The sequence below is a fragment of the Phacochoerus africanus genome, chromosome 2 (genome assembly GCF_016906955.1).
Source record: "Phacochoerus africanus isolate WHEZ1 chromosome 2, ROS_Pafr_v1, whole genome shotgun sequence".
NCBI classification, from domain to species: domain Eukaryota; kingdom Metazoa; phylum Chordata; class Mammalia; order Artiodactyla; family Suidae; genus Phacochoerus; species Phacochoerus africanus.
In genome coordinates, this window is record NC_062545.1 from 162177148 (window position 1) to 162191467 (window position 14320).

The following is a 14320-nucleotide window of genomic DNA, read 5'->3' on the forward strand; positions in this document are numbered from 1 at the left end:
TTGGAAAAACTGTTTTGTTATCCTAGACAGGGTAAGACAGGTGGATATCCTATTTATCCTAACACTTCTTTAGTCAAGATCTTCAGCCATGGGAGTAATGAATGATGGGAAGTCCATGAAGATCATGAAGGGTGACTTTCACTCTTTTTGCCATCTTTCATAGTGCTTCGTATAGTTCCAGGAATGCGGCAAGTGCTTAGAATTTGTGGTTAGACGGCTTCCGTGTAGTTGTTAACCTCAGCATGACTTGGGACCACAGATTTGTGCACAAGCACAAGATTTCTGCATCCCCCTCATTGCATATGTCAATATAATCCAGCTTTAACTTGACACTGCCTGTCCCTGGAAAGCCCAGTGTAGATTTTATAAAGCTATACCAATTACAGCTGATAATTGTTGCCATACTCCTTTCTGAAATAAGCAAACACTCAGGACGGTTCTCTAAACAGACATCTTCCAGAGCTCAAGATGACAAGCTGAATGCCCCTGGGAGAGAGGGAATGAAAGGTGGATGGATTCTCTTTCAAGACAAAGTAAAGGGGAAAAGTGCCTGGGTAAGTGAATACACAATTATCTTCTTCATATGGAGGTGACATTCTTCACTCAGGGTAAAACTTTAACTATTTACTGGAGTGTTGGTTAGACAGGATGACTGTGGAGGTACACAGGGTGTCCTATGTCCTCAGTGGGCTGATTAGGAAAGGGTGAGCACATCATGAGTACTAGAGGGAGCCACACAGCTAAATGTTCCCACCTTCAGCAAACAGGCTTGGTTACAGTCCTGGTCTCACACTAACACCATTGACTCTTCTGTGTATCTCTCAGGCCTGGGTCTAAAACCATGGCCATTTGCAGGGCAATGTAAAGGAAAGCTCATGGCTTTGGTGTCAGATTTCCTCTTACCTTCTGTGTGACTTTGGGCAATGAACATAACCTCCCTGAGCCTTGTTCCCCATGATAATTATCTAAAAGTGGTGAATTATACCTCATAGCATTGTTATGATGATTAAATGATCTGCTTTATGAGAATGTGACTGATACATAGTACTATGGTAGCCCAGAAAAATGTTAGATGCCCTTATCTTTCTGCATTGCTGTATGTCCAGTTCTGTGCTGGATACTCAGTGTGAGGGGAATGTAGGGAAGGCCAGGGATGGGATCTCTGTTTCTACCCTAGGGAAAGGGAAGAGGGGTCTAAATTGTATGAAGAAATTACTGAGTATATAAGTATTTCCTTAAACTTATTTTAGCAGTGTCTATGTTGTGCGTCTAGTTGGAAGAAATGTTTTACAAATATTAAGTTGCTAGAAATCTTTGGAATTCTGAATAAATGGAAGATGTGTTCATGGTGGAAATGGCTTTTAAGCTGGGGCCCTGAGAAACTGGAATGTGATTGAACAGAGAGGAGGTGACAGCATGTCCTAGGCATACAGTAGCATGGTAACTCCTCTGGGGTAAGGACTAACATAGTCTGTTTTATCAGGGCCATTAGGGACACCCAGCTTGACTGAGATCAGGACAAGATTTGAGAAATCCTAGGGGCGGGTTGGATGAGGGAAAAGGACTCATTTTCCGGAAGTCCTTGAACTGTATACTAAGAGCTCTGATAAGCATTGGAGAGCTATAATGCCTTCTTAATCAAAGGAGTGACATGATGGAAAGGGTGCTTCAAGGAGATAAATGTCCTGAGTACTAGGGTGATGATAGGAAGATTCTCCTCACAGCACCCGCTTAGTTAATCTAATCATGAAGAACAGAAGGACCACCATAATCTTGGAGCCTGGAGAGGATGAGGTCAATCTGAGAGAAATTCACAAGGAGCTATTGACAGGATATGGTGACTGGTTGTGCATGAAGGAAGAACAGAAGGAAAGAGAGAAGTCAAAGAAAATTCACAGGTTTTAAGGTCCAGAAATTTGCAGATGCATTAGATATGCATTATTGAGCACCTTAATTCTCATAATGAACTCCCTATACTTTTGCTGCTGCTGCTGCTGCTACTAATGCTACTATAGGGTAACAATTCTTAGGATTTTGCTATGGACCAGGTAGTGTGCTAAAGCATTTTACATGTGTTATTTTAATTCTTACTACACCTTGAGGATTTGTTTCATAAGTATCTTTTTGAGCACTGTCTATGTGACAGGTGCCTTGTTAAGCCTTGTGGATAAAATGCGAGCAATGTCCTTGTTCTCACTGAGCTTATAGTCTAGTCTAGGGCTTCAGACAATACACATATAAATAAACAAATAAATTAGATATTGGGGACTGTGATTAGAGTTGTGACAAAAATAATGGTAGCGAGAGAGTCTAACAGAGGGGTGAGCCTTAGAGAATGGTCAGGGAAGACCTAGATTCAAAATGAGCACTACAGGATGAAGAGGAGTCAATCATGAGAGAAACCAGAGGAAGAGTGTGTCATGATGGTGGAGAAAATAAGGCAAAGCTTGGCCAGTTGTAGGAACTGGCAGAAGGCTGTGACTCTGGAACATGAGAGCAAGGGTAGGAAAGGGTAGCCTGCAATGTAGTAGGAGGCCAAAGGAAGGCTGGGTCAGAGAGAAAAGGCCTTATAAGTGGTGGGAGGAATTTGGATGATTCAAAAGACAATGGAAAGACATCGAAGGATGTTAGCAGATGGGCATAATGATTCACATTTAAAAAGATCGTGTATAGAGAATGGATTGGAGGGAAGAGTGGGAAGAAGTGAAGAGACTGGTTGGAAGTCTAGATATTTGCAGAGGTGAGGAATAACCGCAGAAGTGGAGATGAGAGAAATGAAGGGTTCAAGATTTATTTTGGCACAGGAGTAACAGAATTTGCAGGTGGACAGAATGTAGAGGGTCAAGAGAAAGGGAAGAATCATCATCACTTCTCTGGTTTTAGGAACTTGGAGGTGGCAAGGCTGACATTGGGATGACAGATGGCAGACTTGGTTTGGGAGGGGAAATAAGACTCCTTTACTGGATGTGCTACATGTGGGATGCCTTTGAGTCCTAAGTGTGGAGCAATAGAGTTTTTAAATTCAAAGCTCAGATGAATGGTCTGAGCCAGAGATGAAGGTTTTGAATTCATTGGTTTAGGGGTAGGCTTTAAAACCATAATGATGATCATTCCATCTAGGGAATGGGTGTGGATGCAGGTGAGACCCAGGCAAAACTTCCAAGACCATCAACAGTTGGGGTCAGGTGGAGGGAGAGGGCCAGCAAAGAGGCTGAGAAGGAAGGAGGGAAAATGGGTTGTGAAGGTCATGAAGCTGAGAGAAGAATGTGAGTCAAGAAGGAGGGACTGCACAGCAGTGATTAAGGCTGCTATTATATGGTTCCATAAAATGATTTTGGTAGTGAAGAGGTCCTTAGGAATATTGAAAATACAACTTTAGTGCAGAGTAGGGACAGAAGTCAGATAACTGGGTTGAGAAGTGGGTGGGAGTTGAGGAAAGAGCTAATATAGACAGCTCTTGAGAAGTTGTGGTTCTCTCTCTCTCTCTCTCTCTTTTTTTTTTTGGCTTTATGGGGCTGCACCTGTGGCATATGGAGGTTCCCAGGCTAGGGGGCAAATTGGAGCTGTAGCTGCTGGCCTATGCCACAGCCATAGCGATAGCAGCTTGGGGTCCAAGCCGCCTCTGTGACCTATGCCATAGCTCACGGCAATGGCCGGATCCTTAACTCACTGAGTGAGGCCAGGGATTGAACCTGGATCCTCATGGATACTAGTCAGGTTCATAACCCCCTGAGCCGCAACGGGAACTCCTGGGAAGGAAGGAGAGTCTAATGGGGCTTAGTTACCTGTCCAAATTAGCAGAGCTGGGTTTCGAGTCCATACATATTTGACTCTGAAACCCACACTCTTAGCCTCTGCGCTTTTAAACAAGTGTTTAAGTTATTTGAATGAATTATTTATTTTCTAATTAGTTCCTTGTTTCCCATTTTCTCTCACTTGGTTTCTTTCACAAAATGGTCTCTGATTAACATCCAAATAAAGCAAACACAGGAGAAAGCCCAGATTAAATATGAAATGGTTATAGATAAATCAAGGGAATTCGAATATAAAGTTTATAAATATATTCATTGATCGTCTCCAACTATCCTAAAGCACATGCTAGGATCTTCTGAAATGAAAAATGTTTTATTCTTTTTTTCCCATTAAATTTAGACCTCAGGCAATACCTGTGGAAATGCTTTGAAAAAAAAGGCAGAAAACCCTCTACTCCTCTCATTGCATTTCCCGGTTTCTTTTTTCCCCATCCTATTATTCCTGGGGCAGCTGCCACCTCTGTGGGGACTTGAACAGTTCTTGCAGGGTCCAAAGCTTTTCCTCCAAAATATCCAATTCCTAGTTTTTCCCACTCAGAACAGAGGCAGGACCAAGGAGACAAATCTTTCCTTTCTGACCAGTTTCTGACAAAGCGAAAATTAGATTTCAACTGTCAAGTAACATACCTCTAGTTAAAATTGTCCTCAGGCCTCAGACTAGATGAGCTTTCATATTCAACTCATATTCAATTTCAGTATTCAATACTCTGATAATTTATCTTTCTCTTTGGCAGTTCTTACCTTGCCAACATACAAAGGGTCAGTTCCAGTGTACTCTTCCAGAACAAAAAACTGGTTCCAAACCCAGCTCCTCTTTGTCCGTGAGTGTGCCTGTAGCTTGTCAGACAGGAGCGCTTCTAATTCGCCTGGTGGTGTTGGTGTGCCCGAGAGAACAGTGGTCGTAAGGTCCATTAATCCCCAGAAGTATAAGGACATGCCAAGTCCAAGCCAGCTCTTTGCATTGCTCATTCTACCAGAAGTCCACATGGGATTGCCAGGTTTTCACAAAGTGAAGTTCAGGATGGTAAAGCCTCTGAACTTGAGTGTTTTCCAAATAAAAAAAAAATGCAGTTTATGGAACACTTATGCTTCCCCAGTGAGGTCCTGATTCAAGTCAATCTGCTTGAAGTTGACTTCCTGTCAAGTTAAGGAAAACACAGTGTGATGATGTCAGATTCTTTCCTGTGGGCTTATAGCAAATTTGCAAGAAATGTCAGTAAATATTCGATTTTTTCTACTCAACAAATTAAAGAGTCATAACATGTTACTGCTTTAGAGGTGTTTGAGTAATAAATAATATTTTGATAAAAAGACAACTTATCTTGGCATAATCAATCCCAAACCTTTAAATATGGATTTCAGCAGAAATAAAACTAGTGAATAAATTTCTTCTCATTGGTAGCTGGAGGGTTATGCTTATTATTGATTGGCTTGAATTAATACTGTGCTCTTTGAAATATTTATGATCAGACAGACTGCTAGACTCTTAAAAATAGCATTCATTTCCAAAATTTACAGCTGATAACTAATATTTTCATTAGTCCAACTGCTTTTCTTGGATTATTAGAAAACCCAAAGCAAAATCTAACTCTTTCTTTTTTTGGTCTTTTTAGGGCCACACCCACAACATATGGAGGTTCCCAAGCTAGGTAGGGGTTGAATCAGAGCTGTAGCAGATGGCCTATGCCACAGCCGCAGCAACGTCAGATCTGAGCCGTCTGTGACCTATGCCGCAGCTCACGGCAATGCTGGATCCATAACCCACTGAGCAAGACCAGGGATCGAACCTGCATCCTCATGGATGCTAGTCAGATTTGTTTCTGCTGAGCCATGACAGGAACTCTTGTCTTTTTTTGCCACCTACAATTATCTTTTGCCTGCTCCATGTTATTGATAATATTAGGAGTCTTGGTCTTCATTTATAAGTAGCCATGGATCACTTTGGACTTTAATTATTCTCTGAGCTCATGGTGGAATTTGAGTTTTACACTCTGGCTACTTTGGCTCTGAAGCACTGATAGGAGCTGCTAATGTAACCTTTCTAGGATTTGAAAGGCCAGTTAATCATTATATCATTCACAATAGATTTTATTTTATTTATTTATTTTTTTATCATTTTTGTTTTTGTTTTTGTCTTTTTGCTATTTCTTGGGCTGCTCCTGTGGCATCTGGAGGTTCCCAGGCTAGGGGTCTAATCGGAGCTGTAGCTGCCAGCCTACACCAGAGCCACAGCAACGCCAGATCCGAGCTGCATCTGCGATCTGTACCACAGCTCACAGCAACACCGGATGGTTAACCCACTGAGCAAGGGCAGGGACCGAACCCGCAACCTCATGGTTCCTAGTTGGATTCGTTAACCACTGCGCCACGATGGGAACTCCCCACAATAGATTTTAAAGTGCTTTTAGTCACATGCTACTGTGAGCATGTTAAGAAAGTCTAGCCAACAAATTTTTTTTTTTTTGAGCTGAAAGACTCATTTAGGCAAAGGGATGTTGACTTCTACCCTGGGGACCCCTTTTCATCAGTAAAACTTCTTCTGTTGCCATGAGGTCAGATTAGCTGGTGACCTCACTCCTGAGCTATGACCTCATCAACCTTTTCTCCCTTTACTTTGGCTGGGTTTAATGAGGTGGCATAGCATTCACGCCATTCTGTGAAAACAGTGAAAATATATTCTGTGGGCTTAATATTTTTGCTGTTAATGTGGAGAATGACTGTCATCTTCTCAGAACAAATGTGTTTATTTGGGGATTTCAGACCCATGCTCCATTTCTACAAGTGATTTAAACTGAATGCATTGATGCTAACTCAAATACCATCTTCCACCTATCATCATCAGAACTCGTTTTAGCTTCCTCTCAAATATTCACTATTGAAACACAAAAGAATTAAAAAGATATAATCATTTCATACAATATGCCATTTCATTTCTGTGTAGGAAATCACTTCACTGAGAGCTGATAAAAGAGGGAAAGGCTGGGAGAGACTATAGAATTTCTGTAACAGCATGGAAGGCTGTGCTGGGTACCTGTTCCAGCTCTCAAGACAGATTGATTGTCAAGTAAAAGCAAGCTAAATGTGCCTTATTTAGGGTGATGTGTTTGTTAATAAAGAACAATGGTGTGCTTTAAGGGGGGTTACCAAGTATTAGCTGTTTCCTTTTCTCTTCAGACTTGAGCAGCAGAAACTCGGCTCACATTTCTCTGAGTCTTGTCTAAGGGGAGCCATTCTGGAAGAAGGAAACTTAACCCCAGAGATGAATTAATGGAAAAGATTGGTGAGAAAAAGCTATGATTTTAGGGACCTAGATGATGGACCTAAGAGTATTACCAAAAAATTTTTTTAAAAAAAGCTATTACCAGAATGAATACTGGGATTAGTAACCACACTGGGAATGTTGCCTGTGTTGTGAGACACAGGCGTATCTGAAATTTCCCAGAAGTTCACGAAACTAAAGGTCAGATAGTTTGGCTTCTGGCTCTATCTTCATTACCTCTGACTTGTTCACTTCCATGAACTTTTGTTCCTCATCTGTTATGTGCCGAGGGAGCGGTAGTTCTCCCACCTACCTCACAGGACACCCAAGAGGATTTGTTGGGATGATGTAGGTGAAAGTATTCTGTAAATGACTGTGTCAACTGGCATTTGAACAATTATGTAAGGAGAGATTATCTGGGTCCTATCTGTTAAAATGATGAAGCTGAGCCTGAAAGATATCTGGTGGACACTTTTTGGCGCAAAATTCTGAAAGGACCTAATTAATGTATGTATATACTATTTTACAAATCTCTGCATCTGTGATGAGTACTATTGGGTAGTAAATTCTGGCCTAGCCTAATTATGTAATAACCAAACATTTTTTTTTTTCTACGAGGAAACTTAATGAAAGACTGTCTCTTTGAAAACTCCATAGAATAGAGAAAATTCTTTTTTTTGGGTCACATTTATTAAAGATAGAATTCAAAATATATACTCTAATGTATTTCCTTTAATGTCTGTATTTCATATGTGGATATTTTGTCTAAGCATAATTTTTGATGATTTTGATTATTTTCGCTAGCTATGTCTGGCATCTTGCTTTTGGATTCTGAGTGAGTAGGTGCATGTGTGTGGGATGGTGGAGTGAAAATGTCCCCTATCCCGCTTTCACTAGCTACATTTTCAGGACAGAATGAGATTTGAGGAAATTTTAAGGAATTTTAAGACTGTCCCTTATATTTTCCCGTCTCTTACAAACGAAGCATGCATTCTTGCCAATTAAAACCTCCTATCTTTACCTATCAGTGTGATCTAAAGTGTTCAAGAAAAGAGAAGGCGTTCTGTGGAATCTTTGTGATGAATATTTTGTAGGCCTTTCAGTTGCCTCAGCTTTCATCTCTCTCTCCTGCCCACTTTGGCTTCCTATACGCCAGTGCAAAGCCCTCACTTTCTTCCCTTTCAGGGGACATGTACAGAAGTGGCTTTTGGATGTTTAGGACCTGTGGAGCCCTTGGTGATCCTGTGAAAGCTCTGGGGGTCCACACGCCCCTCTACACAGCTGAAATTTCAAAGCCCAGTGTCTGTAAACTCTTCTCTGTTCAATAACTTGATAGCCACTGTTGATTGGAAAGCACTTTATTCCTGCTTTCTCAGGGCAGGATGCATGAAAAGTAGTCCCTGCCTAACTTTTTAGAAGGTAAAATCTGGGTTATCCAATAGTTACATTATTCTTTTCACAATTAGAGCTGTTTATCCAAGTGAGGGGAAAATCAGTTCTATCAGAAATACTAACCAGTTTGCAATTATTGTAAGTAAAATGGCTCTCACATTCACACTTTTTCCCTACAGGGTAAGAATAGCGATGATGTGATTGAAGGTAGGCTAATTGCTGTTGTTCTTGTAGAGGAAGAGACTAATGTATGTAGGTATGTATATATAGATTGGCTTTGGAAGACCACATATGCCACACGAAGACTACATTAGTGGAAATCGACTTCTGTGTTAAATGAGTCTTTTAAAAGTTTTTTTTTCCCCCCATCCTGCCAGAAGAAAGTAAACAGCTTGGTAATGAACACAGTAGGAAGAAATTAAAGTTGTACATAAAAGTGTGCTCTCAGTGAATTGTTTTCTTTGTTTCTTAAATTTGTTGATATTTAGAGTGTAGGGAGAAGGGATGGTTACTACTTTCTCCTTGAAATGAACTGGGCTTTTATGCTCTCCCTGTGATTTCTTTCTTCATTATTCTAGTTTTCCTGAGCTTTTCATGGTTAATGGAAGCACTACTTAGGAAAGCTCAAATGACACCTCTACAGGAGCCTCTGCTAGTGACTCCCCCCATGAACAGAGGGTGTTTTAATTTTCCAAGGTGGCCTCATGCCTTTACAGGGGTAAATATAGGCTGTGATGCTGTGGTTTTAGACAGATAAACTTCTTAAGCCATCACTTTTACTATAAGAAAGAACCTCAAAAATACACTTAAAAAGAAAGATGAAACTTTGTGAAGATCCTAGATGTTATAGTGAAATAAGATAGTGTATCTTGAGGTGCTCAACATTAAATCAGAATGCAGCTCAGTGTCACAACATCATCTCACCTTCTAATTGATGGTCTGTCTTGAGAAATATGAACAACTATATTTTACTTAGGAGTCAAAATCCTTCAGTTTGGAGGACAGAATCCACAGAGAACAGGTGGTTGTGGGTATAAATTGGAGTGAAAAAATTCATATGATGATGGTCTATTTGAATATGGACAGTTTGTAAACAACAAGGTTCCCATTGTGGAATCCCATAAAGAGAATAGGTCCAGAGCTTCTGTAAACAAACTTTCAACATTCCTAGATCTGCGTGTGTATGTGAGTGCTACTGATAAAAGTCTACCAATTGGGCTCTGTTTTGGAAATGGTGTGTAGTATGGTTTTGCATGCTAAAGATGAGATAGTTCCCTGACCTGAAGTCTTTTTCCTTTACTGCAGGTGATCCATCTCAATTTTCAATTGGGCAATAGTTTAGTGAGTAGCAAGTAGAAGCTCCAGTCCTTTTATGTGGCCGTCAACTCACCAGCCTTCCAAAGCTACCTGTCTAGGGAGGTTACCAACTGTCAATATAGCCAGAAGAGGTTGTCCAGATGTTAAATTTCCTGGGTTAGGGCTGTGCTCCCACTTCCGTTCCCCTTTTCCACATCTTATCTTCCACATGACACTATCACTAACGCCAAAGTTAACCTTTCTGAAACAGGATATATCTTAAAATCAGTGTGTACATTTAATGTGGTCATATTTCCTCTCCTGTCTGTTAATAAATTGTTGGTGTGTTTAAAATTGAAGAATTATGGTACTACCTTTTTTTTTTTTAATTGACTAGAGGAGCAGAATACTTAATTTCCATAGAGATTTCTTAGAAAAAGTGACCATCACTCTTGCTTATTCTAATTTTGATTATTTGTTTTTCTATGAATTCCTCCTTCTCTAAGTTCCTCAAAAGCTGTGGGAACCCTGAGCCTAAAGGTTCAGCTCTTAGAGTGTTCATTCAAGGTGTGATCAGTCTCTGAAATCCTCCCTTTCTCTCCCATGTTCTTTCTGCTCTCCTTCTTCCTACAGCCAGATTAGTTTAGGAGATGGAGTGCTATTTTAAGATGTTCAGAAATGGAACTGTGGGGTTGATATGGGTGAGGGGGAGGTATGAGGTGGCTAGACTGAAGAGTTTAGGAACAATATATGGTTTTATTTAAGGCTAGGGGTGTGTGTGTGTGAGTATGTGTGTATGTCTCTACATGTGGGTGTGAGGAATATAACAAAAATGGTAGAAAGCTTGGATTATGTAATTAAGAGCTGGCTTTGAAAAACCTGATTGGTCCCATAAAAAAAAAACCTGCTTTGTGTATCTTGTATAAATGTTGACCCTCTAGCTATAAATTTCCTAGCTTGGGTCACAAATAAAGGAATTTCCATTTTAGAAATCCTTTTGCTAGAGTTCGTGCCCAATTCTTTTTTGTTTTCCATTCTCGTTATAATCAATTTTTCCAGTTGAGTGTATCCTGTCTTTTCCATATCCTCTAAGAATGGCAAATAGATTCTTACTGATCATTTCACACATACTTAGTATCTAGTAAATGTTTTAATCCAAAAGGAGTCAGGAAGTTTTTGACCTACTTTATCTTCCTCCAGTTTTCACTTTTAATCAAGCTAATGAAACTACAGTTTAGTCCATGGGCGGTTTATTTGACTACAGTTAGACAAGAATGATCAATTTCGATTTTTCAGAGTTGTCTCACATGCTCACTAATTTTTCATATAATCACTACTCAGTGTTGTTTTCTCTTATAACTTTAGGCAGGTAGAACAATTCTGTAGTCTTCCCTGAACCATAAAGATTAATCCATAGGAAGAAGAGTTTGGGGGCAAAAGTAAGCTTGTTATCTAAAATTAAGGCATTTTGTTAATTTGATAAATACCTGAGGAGAAAATATGTTTAATCAAAGAATGGTTTGTGAAGCCAAACAAAACTGAGTTTCAGTTTTAGCCCTATAGCTTCTTTTCTTTGCAATCTTGAACAAATGACTTAAACTCTTTCAATCTTCGTTGGCCGTCTGGAAACTGGAAATAATTATAGACCTTCATAGGGTGACTGTCAAAATTAAGGGCCAAAATACATATGGAGTACCTAGAACAGTATTTGGTAAAGTCTTGTGCTTGAAAAAGAGCAAGTGCTTCCCTATTTCAAGGAGTTTGCAGTTTAGTGGGATAGATATTACCATTAGTTCGAGCAGTGGAAATAGTAGGAGTGGGTGCAGGCAGAACGCCATTCCTGGCAGTGGTGATGATAGTGTCAGAGCAGCAGCAAGAGTGACGGAGCAACAACAGACGAAGTAATAGCATAGAGTGTTTATTCCATGCCAGGCTGTGTTAAGTAATATACATTTACCTTGTCATTTAATCTTTAAAGGAATTCCATGAAAAGGTATTCTTTTCCCATTTTACAAAAAAACAAATGAAGAGTGGTATGCCTGTGTTGGCTGTTCTGGCTCTCATGAGAGCTGATTTGCACATCTCTTCCCAGCTCCTTGAAATTGACTATTGAGTGGCAAATGCCACGAAGGGAGTAATGGGATGAACTGAAATTCTTCCTCAGGAGTGACTCTGCAGCATGTGCTTCATAGATGACTGACCACAACATGGATCTATTTGTAATAAGGGTCCCAGGACCCATAAAATAAAATGCTATGCCAGGTTGGAAGAGGGAGAAATGATTTCTATGAGGGAGGAAAATGTTTGAGATAGCATATGAACTAGATCTTGCAGGATAGAGAGGAGGGCATTTAGGTGAAAGAAGATGCAAGTACTGAGCTGTGGATGCAGGATGGAAAGGACCTGTCTGGGGGAAAAATAATAATTTGTTTGGGGAAATGGGGTTAATTCAGGAGGTAATGAGAGACAAAGCAGGAAATATAGGCAAAAACCAGTAGCTACAAGAAGCTTTGGGTATTGCTAGACTGGAGTGTTTGAAATATACTTAGGTTTTCAAAGTGAGCAATTAGAGGCTTTTGAGCATGCAGTGGAACCATTCAAATCTCTGTCCAGCAGTGTTGCTGGAGAGGAGTGGAGAGGGTGTGGAAGCCTCAGCTGGGGAGTCCCAGGAAAGTTGGTAAGAAGACCTTCAGCCAGGGATGGGGCAGAAAAGATTGGTGAGCTGTCTGGATTCTTGAGGAGGCAGAGTCTTCAATACTTGCAAACTGTCTAGATAAGAAGGTGGGTGTGGGCAAACAACAGAGAAACATCTGTGCTCAGGTTACTGCAGGAAGTTGAGAGGAGGCACTAGTTAGAGGCAAGGTAATACATTTAGTTTTAGACTTTGGGATAAAAAATTCATTCTTCTGTGTCTGATTATTTAAAGAGGCAAGAACTTTCTTCTTCTTTTTAGTCCAGAACTTCAAAGCTGCTTTGGGCATAAAGAATGTGAGCTCCTTCCTCTCCCTTAGAGCAGTGTTTGCTACTCCCTGAGCACACACTGAATCCAGGCTTGCTGACCTGGGGCCGGGCCTGCTGTAAGTGGCTTCCTGTGGCTGACTTGAACATCAGCTTAGTTAGGTTTGTTTTCACCTGTCAGTTATCACATACCGTTCCTTTTACACAAATCCTGACTCTCTTATTGGAGTCGTGGGTATTTTATCTTTCATTCTGCTAATGTGTAAAAAATGAACACAAGACAAATGGATAATCTGCTCAAGGAGAAGAAAAACCCCCTGGAAAACAAAATAAAATGAAGCAAAATCTCAGTGATGTTGATTATTTATTCTCTTAAAGAAAATGAGAAACTTGTCTTCTAGTATATGCTTTAAAAAAAAAAAATCTCTTTTAAAGAATGGCCCCTAATTTGGAATCAGGAACCTTGGTAAAACTATTTCCAGCTCTGGCATTCAATATGTGACACATTAAGTGTCTCCTTAACCTTTCTGAGCCTCAAATATGAGGATAATAATATTCTTTAAAGGATTACCATGGATTGTCATGACCTAACACTACAGATTAAATTGTGTTTTTATCTATTGGTTTATTTCACTTCCTATGTGTTTCCCTTTTTGTCTTTTTCTCAAAGCTCTTTGTGTATTTCCTGTATTGGCTTTTCATTACTCACTCTTGTCATCGTTTACTTTCTCTCTCTTCCCCATACTGTAAGTTCCTTGAAGACACAGATAGTGTCTTTTACCCATGTATCCTTGATAGCTAGTGGAGTATTTGGCACATACTAAGTGCTTAATAAATATAAACTGAGTGCCAGTGGTGTTTTTAAGCTATAAAAAGTATTTAACAGCTTGATATTATTATTCTTTTTAGGCTTTCAACCTTTTGTTTTGATTTAATTAATATTTTTCCATGCTGATTTTAATATCTATTTTTATCAGCAGTGTATTAAGTAGCATGGGTAATCAGTATAAAGGCAACAAAAACAGTGGGTTTTTACAAATGACACTTTTGTTCTTGGACAGCAAATATAAACCTTTAATTGCATAAATGCTCTAGACCTTGGCTTCACTTATAATGTAAAGACTCATTTGTAGGGATGCTTGAAAACCTTATAAGGAAATTGAGATGTGAAACATTGCAGTGGCCTAAAATCACGTGGTATTTCACGGCCCTTTGGCATAGGCTGGCAGCTACAGCTCCGATTTGACCCCTAGGCTGGGAACCTCCATATGCCACGGGAGCAGCCCAAGAAATGGCAAAAAGAAAAAAAAAATCCATCTTCCCTGAAGATGGTCATCTCATATGAATCAGGAGCAGGGACATGGCTTCAGTAGCAGAAGAGATTTAAACAAAGACTTCCTGACAGTGAAGTTTATAAACTGGGACAGGTTGTTGTTGGAGATTAAGAAATCTTCCCTTTTGGGGAGAGGGCAGGGAGGAGAAGATAGGAGCCAGAGATTACAGGAGAGAATTTTCCCATCATCTTAAGTTTAGGCCTGCCAAAAGTTGAGGATGGAATCAAAGGGCCTTCAAGTCTTTTATAAATCCTATAGGTCAATAATGT

The 14320-nt window shown here is 40.0% G+C and overlaps 1 protein-coding gene across 1 annotated transcript in view; it reads right to left on the reverse strand.

Moving 5' to 3' along the window:
• Positions 1-14320, reverse strand: part of CDH20 (cadherin 20) — a 204451-nt gene that overhangs the window by 53197 nt on the left and 136934 nt on the right. The window contains exon 2 of the mRNA XM_047767028.1: positions 4554-4949. Within this exon, the coding sequence (XP_047622984.1) occupies positions 4554-4799 (246 nt within the window). The 5' untranslated portion in view covers positions 4800-4949. The remainder of the gene's footprint in view (positions 1-4553; positions 4950-14320) is intronic.